Below are 21,597 nucleotides of genomic sequence, written 5' to 3' on the forward strand. Positions count from 1 at the left end.
GGCGAAACGGATGGCCCAACATAGAAGATCGACCTCTTCTGGCCAGGACTCTGCGGTTTACACCCACCTGCAAGCCAGCGGCCACTCATTTAATGATGAAGATGTGCAGATCCTTGACAAGGAGGAACGCTGGTTTGAACGTGGAGTCAAAGAGGCCATTTACGTGAAGAGGGAACAACCATCTCTGAGAGTACATCTCTCACCACCATCTCTCACCATCATACAACGCCGTAATTGGAGCTTTACCCCAATCATGTGTGAAAGACACACATGGTCATTGTAATTAATGGTCATTGTGAATTTCATATGGACCTGATCACCAGTTCCATTGTTATGCAGTGGGCAGTGATCGGTCGTTATGCAAATCAACTGCATATAAGGTTGGGGTTATTCACCACCAGCTCAGACTGAAGAAGTCATTCGGATTGAGTGACGAAACGTATCTCTACAACAAACTTGTGTCCAGATGAACTGATTCAACTTTGTGGATTTGTGTACCTGGATTATTGAGCATGCATCAACAGATACATTTATGCATGTGCTTTTTATAAGCCATACGTCAACCTTTATCTGAACCTTTTATATAGGATTAAGAACGTCACACTTCTGCCAGTTCTGATAATGGAACAGTTGTTTAGGAGAAACTTTTAATTTGATGATATGTAGATTTTAGCAAAATCTGCATTCCGTTCAAGTAACAAATAAAACAAAACTTGCTAAATAATTTGTTTGTATTTAATAAAGGAACAAAAAGGTGCTGAAAGATGGAAAGAACAGAAGAAAACACTTTAAAAAGCAGCAGGTGTGGAAGTTGATGCTCCAGTAGAAATCTTCTGAATCTGAATCAAACTGAATCATTTATATTGGAATCAAATAGAAATCCTCTGAATCAGAATCAAATAGAATTCCTCTGAATCAATATCAGAAGTCTCTCGCTCCTCCTGCTCAGTGTCATTTAAATGTGTCTCACAGCAGCTACTGTTGGAGCCACACAGCTCCAGGGACCCAGGTTTGATCCTTAATTCTGGTCACTTCTATATTTTCTCCTAATAGACCAATGTCCAAGAAACATGTCAGTAGGTGGATTAGCTCCTCTAAAATATCCACAGGTATGAGTGAACAGGACAAATAATGAATAAATAAATTCATAAGAGACTGCAGCAGGTGTTTTTTTTTCATTTATTCAGTAATAATAATCATTTGGATTATAATAATAATTTGGGTTATAATAATAATTCGCTGCTGGTGGTGTCCACATGTTTCTCCTCTCCCAATGATGGCCTCCATATCTCCAGGTGTTCCTCTCATCCATCCTATAATTTCTCCACACAGGTTCTGGGGGGTGCTGGCCATATTGGTACCAGTAGGTTGTTTTCATTCTGTATTCTTGTCCATACCAGCTTCTTCCTCCATAGGCATTTCTCACCACCTCTGAATAGGCGGCTTCTCTTCGTCCTCCTGCTCTTTCATGACCTTCAGCAGATCTTCTCTGTTCTTCTGCCTTACCATCAGCTGCAGCTCCTCCATGAGGCTCTTTATTCTCCACAATCTGTTCCACTGTGGTAGACAAACAGAGAAGCAGCAGCAGTTTTATAACAAGGAATCCAATCCAGAGGGTTAAATCACATGAATACACATCAAGCACAGCTGAACTGTCTTGTGGAGAAAGTTCTACTGTCCACCTGCCGAAAACATGCAGAAGGTGGATTGGCTGATTTAAATTAGCACTAGGTGTTCTACTGTGGCCCATGTTTGTTTTTCTTTCTGATGTTTTACCTTCTTCCTTCTTCTTGTAATTAATTTTTTGTCCTTTTCCTCTTGTTCCTCTCCTCCTCCAGTTTTTGGGTTTTCCACCCCCATCTTTATCCACTAACTTCATTGTGGGTTCTTTTTCTGGAATGGTTTTAAATAATAATAACGTTAATATTTAATTACCAGCAGCTGATGTTCCTGATCATCATGATCTACTGATCATAACTCACCCTGATGTTGGTCTTTTTCAGATTCCTCTTTTTCTTTCTTCTTGTAATTGATTTTCCGGCCGTGCCCCCGTGTTCCTCTCCTCCTTTTCATTGTTAGGGTTCCCTCCCCTCCATCATTCAGGAGCTCATCTTTCTTAATGTCCTTCTCTTCATTTTTAATCACTGAAAATTAAAAGCAGAAGATCAACCTGATTATCATTGTTATATTGTCCAGGTGAACAGGTATCTGCTCTTCAGCTTCCACCTGAATTTCAGCTTCCATCAGCAGCTCATTTCCTGCTTTCATTTAGAAAAGATCAGTAATTATCTGGCCGTTCTTCTTCTAAAATGAGATGTTTCGTTTTCATGTCTTACTCAGAATCTGCTGATTTATCTTCTCCATCTCGTCCACTTCATTCTGCTGCTTTGTTACTTTCAGCTCGATCTCATCCAGGACGAGGTTCAGTATCTGTTCGACCTCAGCTCTAATGTCGTTTTCATCTTCCACCACATTCTTCACCTCCACCACCATTTCTGCTTTAAACATGCAACCAATAGAATTATGATCTGGATCATTAGCAGAACATCTGGTGCTTTGTAGCAGCTACTATCCATGTTTTTACTCACCAAGCCCTTCATCCATGCTGGCTTCACTCTTATTGAGGAGAAACTTCTTCACGTCCTCAGCAGTCTCAACTGCTTCATCCATAACTTCAGGAACCTTCTCTCCTGCTTTAACATGAAGAAATAATCAGAACTGCTCGACTGCTCTGCTGGATCTCCATCACAGTAGCTGATATTAGGTGGCTTCACTTACCCAGAAGCTGCTCTCCAGATCCATCCAGATCATCCAGCATGTTCTCCATGATGTTTTCAGTTTTATTAAGGAGAAACTTCTTCACGTTCTCAGCCGTTTCAGCCTCAACTGCTTCATCCATTACTTGCATGTTGGCTTCATTCTCATTAAGGAGGAACTTCTTCACGTCTTCAGCCGTTTCCATCTCAACGTCTTTATCCATAACTTCTGGAACCTTCTCTCCTGCTTTAACATAAGGAAATAATCAGAACTGCTCGACTGCTCTGCTGGATCTTTATCACAGTAGCTGATATTAGGTGGCTTCACTTACCCAGAAGCTGCTCTCCAGATCTATCCAGATCATCCAGCATGTTCTCCATGACGTTTTCAGTTTTATTAAGGAGAAACTTCTTCACGTTCTCAGCCGTTTCAGCCTCAACTGCTTCATCCATTACTTGCATGTTGGCTTCATTCTCATTACGGAGGAACTTCTTCACGTCTTCAGCTGTTTCCATCTCAACGTCTTCATCCATAACTTCTGGAACCTTTTCTTCTGCTTTAACATGAAGAAATATTCAGAACTGCTCGACTGCTCTGCTGGATCTCCATCACAGTATCTGATATTAGGTGGCTTCACTTACCCAGAAGCTGCTCTCCAGATCCATCCAGATCATCCAGCATGTTCTCCATGACGTTTTCAGTTTTATTAAGGAGAAACTTCTTCACGTTCTCAGCCGTTTCAGCTTCAACTGCTTCATCTATTACTTGCATGTTGGCTTCATTCTCATTACGGAGGAACTTCTTCACGTCTTCAGCTGTTTCCATCTCAACGTCTTCATCCATAACTTCTGGAACCTTTTCTTCTGCTTTAACATGAAGAAATATTCAGAACTGCTCGACTGCTCTGCTGGATCTCCATCACAGTATCTGATATTAGGTGGCTTCACTTACCCAGAAGCTGCTCTCCAGATCCATCCAGATCATCCAGCATGTTCTCCATGAGGTTTTCAGTCTCAGCTTCTGCATCTTGTACATTCAGAAGCTCAATCTTTTCCTCTGTCTTTTCCAGGAGAACGTTCACCAAATCTTTAACAAGTGCAAATCCACCTTCTGCATCCATCTCCTCTGTGATCGGATCTCCTACTTGAACAAGAAGAAATATTGAGAACTTCATGTCTTTTAAGCCTCTGTTAAAACAGCATGTTTTTGTTTACTTACCCAGAAGCTTGTTGCTCGGTGTCTCCACATCATCCGTCAGGTTTTCCTTAAGCTCTGTGATGGCCTCAACCTCAGCTTCTGTATCCTTCATCTTTAGGAGCTCAATCTGTTCCTCAGTTTTATCTTGGAGGAAGTTCATAAGCTCTCTAATATCCTCATCCTCAGTCCCTGTGTTTAGGTCCATCACTTCCAAGGTCTCATTTCCTGCTTGACAATAAAAAACAGAGTTCTTTATTTCTCCAGGTGGTGTTTTAATAACCACTTTTACCCTGTGCCCAGCCGTGTTGGTACTATGTGACCTGATCCAGGTTTAACTTTACTCACCTAAAAGACGCTCGGCACCAGCCTCATTCTCATCCAGTGGGAAGTTCCCGACATCTTCAGCAGCTCTATCCTCATCCAGCATGATGTTGCTGAGATCTTCAGTAGCTCTTTCTTCATCTGCTGCATCAGTTTCATCCAGGATTTGATCTGGAGCTTTAAAATGAAGAAATATTATGAATAATGAACTTCATGATGGTTTCCAGCATCACACCACCCTGTTATTGTTGATGTGTCTATTATAGGACCCTCCCCGTCCCGTCCAAGTGGTTTCATCTACTCACTCTGCTGCTGGCTGATGATCTTCTCAGCTCCATCCAGCCTGCAGCTCATCAAATCCTCTCCATCTGCAGGATCAGGTTCAGTTTTCTCCACCAGAAGCACTTCAGCACCATCTCCATGGTCCATGTTCGATGGCCTCGGTGTTACACTGCTCTGTCCTGCCTCTCCATCACCCTCCACCTTCTTCTTTTTCTTAAAAATCCTCCTCCAGTTTTTACCCAACCATTTCTTTCCACGTTTGCTTTTTTTCTGGGTCTCAGGTCCGTCCTCTTCAGGGTCGCCATCTGGCCGTTCCCGAGTCTTCGGACGGAGCTTCGACAAAAACCACAGCAGACAAGACATTTTTTCACCTGCTCTCTTCCACGGTCAAACTCACACTGAGCTGAAATGCTCCGGTGCTCAGACTTACCTGCTGCAGGACCATTATGACATCACACAGTTCTATACATCATCACATTAGTGCCACTCTCACTGTTCACCCCTCCCACCCCTCTTCACTCTCACTGCTCACCCCTCACACACCTCTCCACTCTTTATGTTAACCACCCACTTTATCCTGGTCAGGGTCTCAGTGTGTCCGGTTTACTCCCAGTAACATTGGGTGTAAGACTCAAATAGCCTGGACAGTGTGCCAATCATCACAGGGCTTTGGACAACCCAAGAGACACAGCCAATCATGTCAACTGACATGTAAATTTTTACCTGTTAAAACATTTTAGTTGACATTTTTGTTATTTTACCATTAAAATAATTGATGGAATTTTGGTGATTTTACATTTACACTGTCAGACTGAAGCACAAAATATCAGATTAATCAGACACACATTTATATCCACAATCCATCTGTAATCACAGGGTTTTTGTCTAATTAATCTGATATGTTCAAAAGTGAAATATAAAAAAAATAGTGAGATTTTATGATTGTAACGACACAGAATTATGATCCTGATTTTACTTTTATGTTAGTCTAGTGCCACACTACGACGGCGTATTAGGGCCACTGTGGAAAAAAATTTTTTTTATGTTTTCATTACGAGAATAAAGGCGTATAAGTTTCGATTTCGAGATTAAAGTCGAAATGATTATGAGAATAAAGTCGAAATATTATGGCCAAAGAGTGTGCAGCCGTCGCAGTTCAGAGAAGCTCGGGTCTCAGTACCTGGATCAGCATGCAAGCGCCGAGAGCAGCTTATAATGAGCGTTATTGTGGCTATTCAATAACCCGCGATTATTTCTGGGTGCTTGTTTGTGTTGTACACTTCCATCCACATGACATGACGACTAAACCTGTCAATGCAACCATTTACAGCGATGCCGTACGGCTTTAGTTTATCGTATACAAGGCTCGGTTGAAGTACTGCTGACGACGCAGACGCCGAACGCACTGGTGGCACACATTCTTCTAAATAAACCCAGTTTATTACAAAGCTGTTTCACTGTCCTTATACTAATAACAAACTGGTGCTGATGTGCAGGAGATTGGGGATTTCTTTATTTGTGAAACCGATATGAAAGTATAACAAATCATGAACATCCCTTATTTTAACTCAAGGAGGTTGCTATGGCCATAATATTTCCACTTTAATCTCGTAATTATTTCGACTTTAATCTCGTTATTATTTCAACTTTAATCTCGTAATCATTTCGACTTTAATCTCAAAATCGAAACTTGTACGACTTTATTCTTGAAATTATTTAGACTTTTTTCTCAAAATCGAAACTTAAAATAAAAATATTTTTCTTTAAAGTTGCCCTAACACGCCGTCATAACACACTGTGCACTGGTTAACATTATAACAGAACGTCCTGTAACGGTTCAGCCTATTAACACAAACAGTTCTCATCTAACAAAGAGGACATGACATGTACATAAGGGCAGAATGTAGTAAGCAGAAGGTTGCTGGTTCAAGCCCCACCGCTGCCAGGTTGCCACTGTTGGGTCCTTGAGCAAGGCCATTAACCTTCAATTGCCTGGACTGTATACTGTAAGCCACTTAGGATAAAAGCATCTGCTAAATGCCAAAAATGTCAATACATAACAGGCTAACCACTTAAATAGTTTCTACACCTTTAACATCAGGTTTTATATGTTTAAAATGTCTAATTTATGATGAATTGATGAAATTACTCTGTTTTTGCTGTGGTTAGCTATAGATGGTGATGTTACTTGTATTAAATTTGAAGCTGATTCATGCAGTAGTAGTACAAACCATTACGTAACCTCAGTGTCATGGATGTGTACATCGTGCCCTCAATAAACACAAAAAATGAGTCTTTTTAAAGAAATACTTTTTATTTTTCATTTACTTTAAGTACATTTATGCATGTGCTTTTTATAAGCCATACGTCAACCTTTATCTGAACCTTTTATATAGGATTAATAGTGCTTAAGAACGTCACACTTCTGCCAGTTCTGATAATGGAACAGTTATTTAGGAGAAACTTTTAATATGATGATATGTACATTTTAGCAAAATCTGCATTTCGTTCAAGTAACAAATAAAAGGAATAAAATACAGTAATACAATACACTGCATTAAAATAATAAGACATGATACGAATATAATGTTCTGCAGTGGCCGATTCCTCTTTTTTTAACAGTCCAGTTCAGTCTTTCAGTTCCAGTATGAAATATTTACCCAGGAATTAAAAATTGTTTGATTTTCAAATGTATTCTTACAAATCAGTACATTTCAGTAGAACAGCAATCGTTCCTGACATGTCATGTAAACACACCCTTAAAAAGAAAGCATATATCTATCTGTGTGTTAAACATTACACATTTATTTCCACAATCCATTTATAATCATGCAGAAGGTTTTTCTTCGTCAAACGAAACTGTAGTGATTTTAATTGACTTAAAATTCATTTTGGCTGTGTCCGAAATCACAAACTTAAACAGTACATACTAGATTGGAGGCAGTATGCACTGCTCAGCCGGTAAAGTAGTACGCTCTTTCAGTACGCAAGTGTGCACGCAACCTCGTACGTACTTATATTTCTTATAATATTTCTTATGCATTTCTTTAGCCTATTCAATTAATAATTTTAACGAAGTCTTTTATTTACTTAATACTTTTTTCTATTGTACCTTGAGCTGTTGTAATACTTGACTTTCCCTCTGGGATTAATAAAGTGATCTATCTATCTATCTATCTATCTATCTATCTATCTATCTATCTATCTATCTATCTACCTACCTACCTACCTACCTACCTACCTACCTACCTACCTATCTATCTATCTATCTATCTATCTATCTATCTATCTATCTATCTAATGTATACAACGTATTCAGGCACACTACCCTCTCACGTACTGCTTTCGCGTACTGTTCAGTATGGAAGTATGCGATTTCTGACGCAGCTTTTGTCTCTTCTGACCAAATGAGTTTGCACATACAGATAAAAAATTAAACCTTTAGAGAAATTTGCACACAAGTCATTACAATGTGATGGAAGCAAATAAACCAGTGAGCAGTAGCAGTAGCGTAGCTGAAGACAATTTTATGGACCCCGCTGAAATTACAGCCTCACGAATGGAACTAATTGTCATCATTTCCAGACTGGGTTCCACTTCAGCGTCTGATACAGGACTATCTGTCATTCTCATGTCCAGACTGGGTTCCACTGAACCTTCATCCTCTGGTGTTGGACTGACTGTCGGCCACATCTCCGGACTGGGTTCCACTGAACCTTCATCCTCTGGTGTTGGACTGACTGTCGGCCACATCTCCAGACTGGGTTCCACTGAAAATATCTCTATATCATCTGTAAGAAAAATGAATTGTTTTTATTATTTTACTGTTTACAAAATGACTGAAATTCAGAACTGTAAATGTATTAGTACTCAGTGACAACTGAGATTTAATCTGACTTTTAGAAAAGATCTCTAGACTAAAAAGGCAAAGTAAAGATGAAACAGATTTCTTCCAGAATGATGTACTACATTATACACTTAAGCAATTCACATCCTACCCCGCTGTGTGGCATGAGCAGGCAGTTTTGTTATTTGTTTTATTTTTCTTCCATTTTCACCTTTCTTTCTCAATTGAATTTGCTGCTTGCACCACCCCCACGCTGTCCGAAGAAGGCAGGTGAACTCAGCCACTTCTTTACACCAGTCAGTGTTAGATTGTCATTGAGAACCATACGGTGTAAGGAGGTTGTCGCTGTGTCCTATGTGTCTCCATTACTCGTGTCAGTGCCTCGACCAGACAGCTAAGATTGTTTGGTGTTGTTTTTCCTTATAGAGTATAATCACTGACACTTGGGTGGTGAAGCTCTGCCCTTACTCTAGCCCACCACTGCTGGAACAAAGGTTTGAATCTCAGTGGTGCAACTGGCCTGGTCAGGTGCTATACAGATATGATTGGCTGTTTTTGAGGTAGGCAGATGAAGAATGACTGCATTGTCACTGCAGCAGCGTCTCCTACTGTCTGAAATGCTTGAGTCTAGTGTGTTCCTTCAAAGCTCTATGAAAGAATTCAGTGCTGGCTGGTGAAATGAAGAGTCTGATAGCGATACACTTACCAGAGGGGGTACATGCTAATACAATTCAATTAAGACTTTCACAATTATGTCTTTTAGACTTGTGTGTTCTAATCATCTGTTGTTTTAATTCCCCCTGCAGAGTGAGAACTTCAGAGTCCTCACTGCACAGAGTGAACCGTTCAGATGGGCTAGAGCATAGTGATGATCACTTTAGAATAAACAGAAGGCTACATGTAGAGGAAAGGAAGTTAATTTTACCACAAGCATTGTCAATGCAGTCTGCCTTATCATCCGGGCATCTGGAACATGACTCTCCTGCCTCATATGGCTGGACTCCTACCATATTACCACTAGAAACAGAAAGAGACGTAGCTTAGATGCATGGATTTAGCAGTTGATGTTATTGATATACAATTAACCCCATCAGATACATTTAAATTAAAATAATTAAATAAATTAAAATAAATCCATCTGTTGCTTGGTTATTAAGCATGTTGTTTAAGAAGCATAAAAATAGCTCCTGAGACCGGTCTTGGTTCGGGAGCCTGGTCTAAAGACCGCTGTGCCCTGATCTTGGTCAAACCACCATGACTGTGTCAGTCTGGAGCACTTTTATCTTTGACTTGTCTTGACCATTCAGCTACACACAGTTGTAAAGCTCATGCATATATTGACTTTGTCCAAAAAAGTTCACAGAAATTAGTTTTTTAAGTTAGAAACTGGTATAGCATGCACAATACTAAGCTCATCCCAGCCCCAAAAAGCCCCTGCTTTAGGATCAGTACCAACATAGCTTGACTGAAATCTGTCACTACTTACGATAAGCAAGCACAGAGCACAGACTTACGCTGGTTCATAGTTGCAGACCAGCAACCATGCGTGTTTATAGTCCGAACCTTGAACAGTCTCACAGAGATTTGCAGCACAGCCGACCAGAGTGCTCTGAGCCCAAACCATCTAAAACAACCACACAACGTTTAGAACCACTAACCTTCCTTATAGTACACTGTTTAATCAGAATTTCTTACAATTGTATTTTTATTCACAAATAAATACAGGCTAGGTTAGGTTAGGCTAGGTATGCTGGGAGGATCTCACCTGTGTGTAGTGTCCACACAGTTTATCGGCAGCACAGTCATCACTATCGAAGTCATAATGCTCACGTTCATTAAACCTGGTTGGAAAAAATAACTGCATTTGATTCATGATTACGGTAAAATCCAGTCACACGAAGCATTTTATTATATGATGTACTGTTAGGTTAGCTTTGTTGAATGAGTTATAGTTTGAGCCGTACCAGTTAGCCAGGCTTTTGTTGATGTTCGGTGATCCGGTGGTCATGAAGAGGTTCTCCCCAAGTGTTCCCTCTATGTCTGGGTTATGATTCCATATGCACTGAGCAGAATAATTCACAGCCACCTTACTGATTCTCTCAGCCCATTTCTAGAACAACAGAAATCCACATAGGTGCATGATTTCATTCATTCATTTTTATGTTTGACCAGGGTACAGTGGGTCCAGTTTTCACAGGATCACTGAGCACGATGTCGTAATGCACCTCAGACTGGACGCCAATCCATCGTTGGGCCTCATTACTCCAAGGATCATGATTAGGATTTGCAAAGATGTTGACATTATAGGGGTTAACAAGTCTCAAAATTCTCAAATACATGCCACAACTCAGCGCCAACAAACCATTTAAAAGGTAAAGTAAAAAAAACCACTATTTTCTCTTGAAGACTGAGGAACGCCTCAGATTCTTTGCTTCGGCTTCTTTAGTATTATCTGTTATAGGAGAAGACTGAATGATGTTAACTTGTGACAAATGTTATAAAATATTTTAATGAGGGTTCATGTTAATAAAGTATTTAATACCTCTAATATCTCCAGTTTGAGATAGAGCTAATTAAACACAAAATCACATTTTATTTATCCTGGTTAGTCAAGTTCACCAGCACTATCAATAGTCCTGTACATCTGTGGTTCTCAACCAGGGGGCCAGAAACCTTTATCCAAAGCATCTTACAACTGAGACTGTATACATTGCAAAAAAATTTAGGATTAAGGGTCTCGCTCAAGGGCCCAACAGTGGCCACTGGCAGATGATTGAACCCGCGACCTTTTAGTTACTAGTCCTGTACTTTAACCGCTCAGCTACCACTGCCCTTATGTTCAGTGTTCCGGTGGTTTGTTCAGTGGTTCAGTGGTTTAAATGTCACCAAAAATGAATAAATAGCTGCAATAAATCATTCAATTAATTTAATCAAATTAGGATTCAGTGTGAAGTTTAGAGCTCAAATCACCAGCTTTGCCTTTTACCTTATTTCACAGGAAGAGTGTAACAGTAAGATGCAACCCCTGACACATTTCTGTACACATCACTGCTGAATCAGCAGAATTCACACAAATAACCGCTAAAAGCTTTCCGTCAAACGTACACTCCAAATGTCATGCACTCACTTTCACCCCTGAATCTAGCCAAGCAGGATGCCAGAATGAACACATGAGAATTACACACACACACACACACACACACACACACACACACACACACACACACACACACACACACACACACAGGGTGTACACAAACCTGGACACAGACAACACTCTCATTCCTCTGTGTGCTTTCATATCTTGCAGTGGTATTTACAGAATCATCGACCATCTACATCCCTCTACACCCCTCTACACGCTGTCTGCTCAGTATCAACACTGGAATGTAGAACTGATTATACGGAGTTTTTTCAAAAAGTTTTAGCACTTTTTAAACTCTATTTATTAAGATTAAGATTATTATATCATTTTTCTATATCTGCACCTTTCGATGCATTTTTTTTTTAATGCCATCAGCACATAGCCACTGACACAGTGCTGATGCAGCGCATGAAAATCTTATTCCCCTTAAAGCTTTGAGCGTCCAAAAAGGTGGAAATCAGATGGCGCTAAATCCGGAATATAAGTGTCTCTCAATCTCTCAGACACGACTGATTACTCCTCCTCCCACCCTCACCGCTGATGACCAAAATATAAAAGTGCAGAAACTTTTTGAAGATGCTTCGTAGAACCATGTTCAACACTTTAGTTTTTAATAGTTTGGTTGTTTAATTCACTTTTAGTATGGATGAAATAGGACACAATAAAATTATGTATTTATCAGTATAAACAATGGCATAAAGAAATAACTAGCTTTTGCAGCACTGGGATTTAGTTATGGCCCATTTCTTTTGGCACACTGTCTTCAGTTCCACAATGTTAAGACAAATTCTTAATAGGATTCAGGTCATAAAATTGGATAGGCTATGCTCCAAAAATATTGGCGGAGAAGCCATCGCATATTATGATGCTCCCACCGCCATACTTCACTGTGTGTGGGGTGTTCTTGAGATTATATACACAACCTTCATAAATTATATAAAGGAAATGATACGCTCACATGACTTGAAGAAATACTCGGTTTGAAGAAACTCCAGTGTATGACTGGAACAGATATGGAAACACTGTTAGAAGTAAAGGCTGGTTCTAGTCTATTTTTGCCTCTTTAATCATCCACCTCACTGAGCATGGAGACATTTACATATACATCCAAAGCGACTTACAGTATTGTGACAGTATACTGTCTAAGCAATTGAGGGTTGAGGGCCTTGCTCAAGAGTCCAACAGTGCCAACCTGGCAGTGGTGGGGCTTGAACCAGCAACCTTTCAATTACTAGTCCAGTATCTTAGCCACTAGGCTACAACTTTTAAATAAACAAGGTTTATTAAAGTTCTGGATTTTTCTAGAACTTGCTAGATAATTCTGGATGTACATGTGCCATCAAATGTTATCACTAATAATCTGTCACCCAATCGCTTGTGTTCTGTGTTTATAAAGCTTCAGGTTTCTCACACATCAGCTCTGTTATGAACCTCGATTTATAGGCTGTAAAATCCACAGTTAATCACAGTCACGAGAAATGATCTAGTGCCCGAACTGCATCACTAGAGAACATTGTTCACAACCCTTAAACTGTCACTTATAAAATTAATAGAAACATTATTTTGTTTCACAAATCCCAAATGAAACGTCTGACATCTGTTTGAACAAAATACACAGAGCTAGAGATGAAATACATGAAATAAAACAAGCACTGGCCAAACCCAAATGAATAAAATAACACACGTAATTTCATCCAGATGTCAGGTTTAATGGTTCTGCTGTTTGCTTTACATGATGTTTCAACATCTCTGATTCCCAAACATAAACGCCTAGAATATTTATACAATATACAAACAATGTCCGTTTAAAGTGAAGTATTCTTTAGGGGTCCAGAACAGTCTAGCTTGGTTTAGGACAGTTCTAGCACAGTTCTGTGATAACATTGCTCAGTTATTTCAGGTCCGGCATTGTGCAGCCCAGTAAACTAGTAATTTACTAATAATTCCAGAGGTTAAAATGAATCCATTTACCTGAAGAGCTCACAAATGTTTAGTTTAGTTGTCAGTTATGGTAATAATACAAGAGAGGGTCAAATCAAAAAGTGCACAGAGCAACACATGCACTACAGTCAGTAATATTATATATTATATTATATATTATACCTGTAAAGTGCTTAAACCTATAATGAAGTATAATGAGTGTACATACCAAATAGCTGAACCTAATAAAGGGGCAGATTAAGAAATAAATAAATAAATACACATGCTAGGTGCTCAGGTGGCACAGCAGTAAAACACGCTAACACTCCAGAGCTGATATCTCAAGCTTTAGGATGCCTACATGAACAATGATTTGCTCATCAGAGGAAGGAAATGCTGAAGAGGATTCTTCATAACTGCTGCAATTGCGACCTCTGCTGGCTGATTGATGGAGACAGGGGATAATGTAGATCAGTGCGTGACCCTCCGTGCACAATACAGATCTCCTTGTGTCTCCTTAGTTATGGTCCTACGGTCATGAGGTGGTGAAGGTCAGCAGCATCAGAGGCGGAAAATACAATCAGGTATAATTGGATACGACTAAATTGGGAGAAAAACTAAAGGACAATGCAAATGCAATGTGCATCTGGTAACTCTTACTCAATTTCTATTTAATTCTATTCTGTTTAATTTTGTTTAACATAGAATCAAAGTAAATGCACTTTATGACCCCTCCTAATTATTGAGTTCAGGTGTTTCAGCCACACCCACTGCTTAATAAAAAAATAATAATGTGCAGCTTGACTGTGCCACTGTGAACAGTGACATGATTTGATGCGTTTGGTGTGGACAAGCCCTGACCAAATGGTCAGAGCAAATGACTCTAAGCACACCCCAAAATCCTTTGGAAAAGCCTTCCCAAGTGGAATGGGGGGGGGGGGGGGGGGGGGGGAGTCGTCATAACAGTGACAATTGTAACTATCCAACAAGCTCATGGTCAAGTGTCCACATACTTTTAGCCATATAGTGTAGTTTTTATTGTAGTATAGTGTAGTCCTTGTTGTTTACAGCCTGTACTGTAGTTCTAAAATGAACTAGTTGTTAGATTAAACATCTACGTCTGCACACAGTCGGCATGTTCGGTTTGTGGGACTGAGAGACGTGGGGTTGTGTTTATTGTGATGGGTTGCCCCTATTAAACATCTAAGATGGCTCTGTTCTCATTTGATAAACGGGCATTTAGTACACCTGCTAGTTGTCCTTATTAGCCCAGTGATGTTACATGAACTCGTTATGGGGTAGCTGGCTGGTTTATTGGGTTAAAGGAAAAGCGTGCCAGCCTTTACCCTTTGTAGTTGGTAAGTTCAGAAGAAGGAATTAAGATTGTCTATATTAGGGAAGATTTTAGGTAAAAAATAAAGGCATCCTTGGGGTTTAAGGTAAGAATGACTGTGGCATCATGGATAGCAAACCTGGTCAAGGTAGCCAAACTATTATCTTTGTCGAAGGCCAACTAAATTACTGTTTTCTTTGAGTGATAAATTTTAGCTGCACTGGAAAATAAGATGCCATGAAATACCGTAGTACAGTTTGGCATATATTTATAATGCAACCCCACCCTATTATACCACTGCTACCCACTGTCTATTAAATTCCATACATGTGCATTCTGATGCAGGTGTATTGTAAGCTCACCATTCTTATCATATTGGCGGCACTGGGTTCCACCTTGGAGCGGTACATGTTGTGCAAATCCACAATCTGCTCCTTCTGCTCCTCAGTGAGATGGCCGGTCACGGTGGTCAAGACGAGCCAGAGTTGGGTGCAACAGATGGCTGCTTTCCAAATCATCCTCTCCGAGCAAGTGTACTCCTAGAAATGATCACTATTAAACGTCCAGATACCTTTTGTAATGTAAATCCAGATCTAGTCCAGGTTCAGTTCAGGTTCTGTGCAGGTTTGGTCCAGGTTCAGTTCAGGTTCTGTGCAGGTTTGGTCCAGGTTCAGTCCAGGTTCTGTTCCAGTTTAGTCCAGATGTGTGCACGTAAAGGTATGTGATGGTATATGCGCAAAGAGAAGCTGGAGGGTGTTTTTGAGTTAAAGAGGAGTCACTGGACCCTCTCAACGCCTGCAACTGGAACTCCCACACGTCTAACCCTTGCTCAACCCTCTCTGAGTCAAGTTACAAAAATCGTTCATGCAAATACCAGCTGACACAAACACTCAGATTAGTCACCGACATCTGCACTGTAAATCCTAACTCATCGTCTCAGATAAATCTTACCCATCTTCCGCTGAAAATGTCATGGCCTGTAGCAACAGATCTAAACGTACTGGCCTTGTTTCCGCCTCCCAGGGTTTCATAAGTGAAAGGAATGCCACAGAAAACAAATGATGCAGTGAGATTCACCTCACCCTTGTTTTCTCTACTGTACTCGAGTTACTTTCATCATTTCCTCAGTGCAGGGCTGCAGAATTTGGGGATTTCAGATGCAGCCCAGGGCTTGTTCTCAGACCAAAATCAGACAGGAACTTTTGTTATTTTTATAGACCAGAGTGTAAATGTAAAAAATAAAATAAATGTAATGTACCATGTCCAAACAGTTTTAGAGAGGAAGTTTCTTAACAATGGTAAATAATTTTATTTATGTATAATCAAAGACCTGTTACTTATTGCAATACATTAATTCACTCACTCACTTTCTTAACTGCTTATTCAATCCGGTCGCGGGGGTGTGGTCCTGGAGCCTATCCCAGCTTTTCAATGGGCGCAAGGCACACAGTAACACCCTGGACAAGGCGCCAGTCCATCGCAGAGCAGACACATATACACACACCCATTCACCTATAGGGCAATTCAGTGTCTCCAATTAACCTGACTGTTTTTGGACTGTGGGAGGAAACCGCACGCACATGGGGAGAACATGCAAACTCCACACAGAAAGTACCCGGACCACCCCGCTCTAGGATCGAACCCAGGAGCTTCTTGCTGTGAGGCGACAGTGCTACCCACTGAGCCACCGTGCCTCCCTATTGCAATACAACATTATGTAATTGTTATTCATACTCTATAGCTTTTTATTTTTCTTTAGCTAATCTGCCAGTGATTTGTTTACAGTTTTAGGTTGGCATTTCCATAAGAATTTGGAGGGTGTCTGTGAGAATTTGTGCCTATTCAGTCTGTTTGTGAGGTCTGAGACTGATGTTAAATGAGAAGGCCTGGCTCACAACCAAATGTGTTAAGTAAAGTGTGAAACCATTTATTTTTATATAATTCATGTTTCATTTACCTGTCAGAAGTGAGTGTGGCTGAAACACCTGATCATTAAGAAGGGTGTCCAAATACTTTTGGCATGTTATCTTTAGCAGTACTACTACTAATCTTAACATTTTTCTTAAGCTTAGTCAGTCGCTTATTTCGAAACGATCACACTCATGCAGGTTGTTCAGTCACATCAGCGATTCGTAATCCAGGTTTGAGATGATCACACCTAAGAAATATGAAGAGGAACCACCAGACCCAGGAAAGCCAGAGCGTGGGAGGAACCCAAAGGTATGTTGGGAACTTGCATTTACTGTAATATGGGAACCTCTGGGAATCAGAGGTGGTGAGTGAAATATTTCTACTCAAGTGTACGTGCAGCCAGAGGTGGACGTCCATATGGACATGAATTGATGTGGAGAAACTCTGTTGGCCTACACAGCTCCCTGACCTGAACCCCTTTTGGATGAATTGGAACTTGATTGACTTTAGTACCTAACCTCAATATTAACTGACTTAAATGGGTGCAAATTCTCAGAGACACACTCCATGACACCTTGCACCAGAAAGTTATGGACCTGAAACTGTCAGGAACATGGTCTCCCCCCATGCAGCTTTTTTGACCGGTCAGCAAAATGCTGCAATTTGCAATTTTCAAAATGTATGTGACCCAATCGTTGAAGACAGAACATTTGAAGGAATCATGACATTCAATTACAACACAAATTGATGTAAAGTACACATACCTTGACCCCTAAGCAGTCTTTTTTGATAAAGATGAAGATTTAGTAAATTTAAGGTTCCGATAATTGTGAGCTGACCCCTGAGTCCCTGTGGTTTAAATTTAAAGCTGGGCTCACAAATCCAGGAGACGCATGGTGGTAAGTGTACCTAGCCATTAGGGGGACACAAATCATATAAGTGCACTATTTGTGCAGGTCCCAAGCCCTGATTGATAGGAGGGATGCATTAGGAAGGGTAAAAACTGTGGATGTGGATGAACAATCAGCTCAGGCGAGCCCTAAGGAGAGCAGTCGAAAGAAATCATTCATACCTTCATTTATTATGTAATGAAATTATTTACAATAAGTAATACATAGAATTAGAGTTGTATTCACTGGGGTTTAAGGATCAGATATTAAAAACTTGAACAATATTGTGCTTGTGCACTTAAGATAAAATTCATCAATTCTGTTTTGGTCTGTTATCGTAGTAACGAGAGCTAACATAATAAAAGCCTGATGATTTTGGTTCAATGTGGTTTTAGAGTGTAGAGCCACACCTTTATGTGTTGTTCACAGCAATGAACGGAACAGTATGTTCTCCAGCTGGGTCCAGACCAGTTGTTCTCATTTCATCTTAAAAAAAATCATCGTATTGCTACTTACAGGGCTGAAATAGTGGAGCGACTTAGCTGTGGCTTTAATCAAATCATTTATGATTCATTTTAATTATCTTTTTTCCCTCTGGGGCAGATGGGTGCTTGGCATATTTAAGTATAAAGTAAAAGTAAAAACAAACTTAGCAAAATAATAGTGTTGTGAAGATGCCAAACAATCCTCTATAACAATAATTCAGAAAAGAAGTCTTGTTGTCGTCAATGGTAACAATACTAATGATCATTAGATCAACACTGATATCTGAGGTGTTAAAACAGCATTTACATTGATGGTAGTTAGTAGAAGCTTTTGTCCAAAGCAACTTACAATTATGAGTGTGTGTGTGTGTGTGTCTGTGTCTGTGTTTGCATGTAAATATGTGTACAAGTGTGGTGTATGTGTCTGTATGTGTGTCTTTTAGTGTATATGTGAGTATGTATGTGTATATACTATGTGTGAGTGTATATTCGAATGTACTGTATGTGCGTATGTGTATGTGCATGTGCCTGTGTATGCATGTGTATGCATGTGTATGTGTGTTTATGTATGTGTATGCATGTGTCTTTGTGTGTATGTGTGTTTTGTATGTGTGTGTGTGTGTGTATTTGTATGTACTGTATATGTATATGTATGTGTCTATGTGTATGTGAGCATGTATGAATATGTGGGTTTATGTGCATGTAATTTTGAGTGTGCATGTGTCTATGTATTTGTGTGTATGTATGTGCGTATGCATGTGTATATGTGTGTATGCATGTGTATATGTGTATATGTGTGTATGCATGTGTATATGTGAGTATACATGTTTACATGCATGTTTATATGTAGGGGGCCAGTGATAGCTCAGTGGTTAAGGTACTGGACTAGTAAACAGAAGGTTGCCGGTTCAAACCCCGCCACCACCAAGTTGCCACTGTTGGGTCCCTGAGCAAGACCCTTAACCCTCAATTGCTCATTGTGTAAGTCGCTTTGGATAAAAGCGTCTGCTAAATGCTGTGTGTGTAAGTGCATGTATCTGTGTATGCATGTGTATATACTGTACGTGTACTATGTAGTGTATGAGCATGTACAGTGTATCACAAAAGTGAGTACACCCCTCACATTTCTGCAAATATTTCATTATATCTTTTCATGGGACAACACTATAGACATGAAACTTGGATATAACTTAGAGTAGTCAGTGTACAGCTTGTATAGCAGTGTAGATTTTCTGTCTTCTGAAAATAACTCAACACACAGCCATTAATGTCTAAATAGCTGGCAACATAAGTGAGTACACCCCACAGTGAACATGTCCAAATTGTGCCCAAATGTGTCGTTGTCCCTCCCTGGTGTCATGTGTCAAGGTCCCAGGTGTGACTGGGGAGCAGGGCTGTTAAATTTGGTGTTTTGGGTACAATTCTCTCATACTGGCCACTGGATATTCAACATGGCACCTCATGGCAAATAACTCTCTGAGGATGTGAGAAATAGAATTGTTGCTCTCCACAAAGATGGCCTGGGCTATAAGAAGATTGCTAACACCCTGAAACTGAGCTACAGCATGGTGGCCAAGGTCATACAGCGGTTTTCCAGGACAGGTTCCACTCGGAACAGGCTTCGCCAGGGTCGACCAAAGAAGTTGAGTCCACGTGTTCGGCGTCATATCCAGAGGTTGGCTTTAAAAAATAGACACATGAGTGCTGCCAGCATTGCTGCAGAGGTTGAAGACGTTGGAGGTCAGCCTGTCAGTGCTCAGACCATACGCCGCACACTGCATCAACTCGGTCTGCATGGTCGTCATCCCAGAAGGAAGCTGACGCACAAGAAAGCCCGCAAACAGTTTGCTGAAGACAAGCAGTCCAAGAACATGGATTACTGGAATGCCCTGTGGTCTGACGAGACCAAGATAAACTTGTTTGGCTCAGATGGTGTCCAGCATGTGTGGCGGCGCCCTGGTGAGAAGTACCAAGACAACTGTATCTTGCCTACAGTCAAGCATGGTGGTGGTAGCATCATGGTCTTGGGCTGCATGAGTGTTGCTGGCACTGGGGAGCTGCAGTTCATTGAGGGAAACATGAATTCCAACATGTACTGTGACATTCTGAAACAGAGCATGATCCCCTCCCTTCGAAAACTGGGCCTCATGGCAGTTTTCCAACAGGATAATGACCCCAAACACAACCTCCAAGATGACAACTGCCTTGCTGAGGAAGCTGAAGGTAAAGGTGATGGACTAAACCCAATTGAGCACCTGTGGCGCATCCTCAAGTGGAAGGTGGAGGAGTTCAAGGTGTCTAACATCCACCAGCTCCGTGATGTCATCATGGAGGAGTGGAAGAGGATTCTAGTAGCAACCTGTGCAGCTCTGGTGAATTCCATGCCCAGGAGGGTTAAGGCAGTGCTGGATAATAATGGAGTCACACAAAATATTGACACTTTGGGCACAATTTGGACATGTTCACTGTGGGGTGTACTCACTTATGTTGCCAGCCATTTAGACATTAATGGCTGTGTGTTGAGTTATTTTCAGAAGACAGTAAATCTACACTGCTATACAAGTTGTACACTGACTACTCTAAGTTATATCCAAGTTTTATTTCTATAGTGTTGTCCCATGAAAAGATATAATAAAATATTTGCAGAAATGTGAGGGGTGTACTCACTTTTGTGATACACTGTATGTGTACTTAAATTACCCCATTTCGGGGTAATTTATCATAGCCAGTCCACCCTCTGTCATGTCTTTGGTAGATGAAGGAAAATCTACCTACATATGTACAGGGAATCTTTTGGAACAATGGTGATCCACCCCTCCAGTAGAACTGAAACGGCACCGATGCTTACAAATGGTATTTTTCAATGCATAACAACAAAGTGCACCACTATGGTGGCCATACCCAATAAAAACATCCAAAAAGGTTACCCACGTAAATATCAGCTTATAGATGGGCTGCGAGTGCAGAATTGTTCCCACCCAAAATTTAAAGTACTTAGCCATGACCCTCTCCAGATGTTTGAGAGGAAATGGAGCTTGACGCTTAGGGGATCTCCATAGTCCAGGCCTTCACGTGTCCCACAGATGTTGTCATTGTGTGGACCCACCCTTTAGCTGCATGGATTTCAGTTTTGCTCCCAGGGCAACCACGAAACATAGCTGAGATGTTTGTGGCTGGGCTGTTACAAAACAAAACGTTGTATGACTCGGAGTATCTGTAACAAATCTGTAAAGTGGCATCAGTACCAGTGAGTGAGCTTTCATTTGTGACCACTGTTCCTCACTGATGACTTGTCAAAGTGTTCCTCTTAAAACAGGGGGAATCTCAGGTCTGCAACCTATAAAATAAAGAAATTTATTTAATATAGATTATATTATACACCGATCAGGCATAACATTATGACCACCTTCTTAACTGTCTGCAGTTATGCTGCCCCATACACAACAAACTGTGCTGCACTGTGTATTCTGACACCTTTCTATCAGAACCAGCATGAACTTCAGCAATCT

The 21,597-nt window shown here is 40.5% G+C and overlaps 1 protein-coding gene across 7 annotated transcripts; it reads right to left on the bottom strand.

Annotated features, from left to right (window-relative positions):
• Positions 1-1,166: 1,166 nt before the first annotated feature.
• LOC134333501 (uncharacterized) lies at positions 1,167-15,500 on the bottom strand. 7 transcript variants are annotated; one of them, XM_063015502.1, is made up of 13 exons: positions 15,165-15,500; positions 4,581-4,890; positions 4,300-4,452; positions 3,976-4,179; positions 3,709-3,900; positions 3,399-3,623; positions 3,089-3,313; positions 2,779-3,003; positions 2,589-2,690; positions 2,337-2,498; positions 1,983-2,144; positions 1,777-1,893; positions 1,167-1,557 (listed from the first exon to the last, which is right to left on the bottom strand). In XM_063015502.1, the coding sequence occupies exons 1-13, from the start codon at positions 15,318-15,320 to the stop codon at positions 1,184-1,186; spliced, it is 2,607 nt and encodes an 868-aa protein (XP_062871572.1). In that variant the 5' UTR covers positions 15,321-15,500; the 3' UTR covers positions 1,167-1,183. The 7 variants fall into 7 exon arrangements, with proteins under 7 accessions (XP_062871572.1, XP_062871568.1, XP_062871571.1 ...); XM_063015498.1 differs by having other exon boundaries at positions 2,589-2,693; positions 3,709-3,897; positions 15,165-15,499; XM_063015501.1 differs by having other exon boundaries at positions 2,589-2,693; positions 3,399-3,620; positions 15,165-15,499.
• Between the last annotated feature and the right edge of the window lie 6,097 nt (positions 15,501-21,597).

Source organism: Trichomycterus rosablanca, chromosome 19, assembly GCF_030014385.1.
Source record: "Trichomycterus rosablanca isolate fTriRos1 chromosome 19, fTriRos1.hap1, whole genome shotgun sequence".
NCBI classification, from domain to species: Eukaryota; Metazoa; Chordata; class Actinopteri; order Siluriformes; family Trichomycteridae; genus Trichomycterus; species Trichomycterus rosablanca.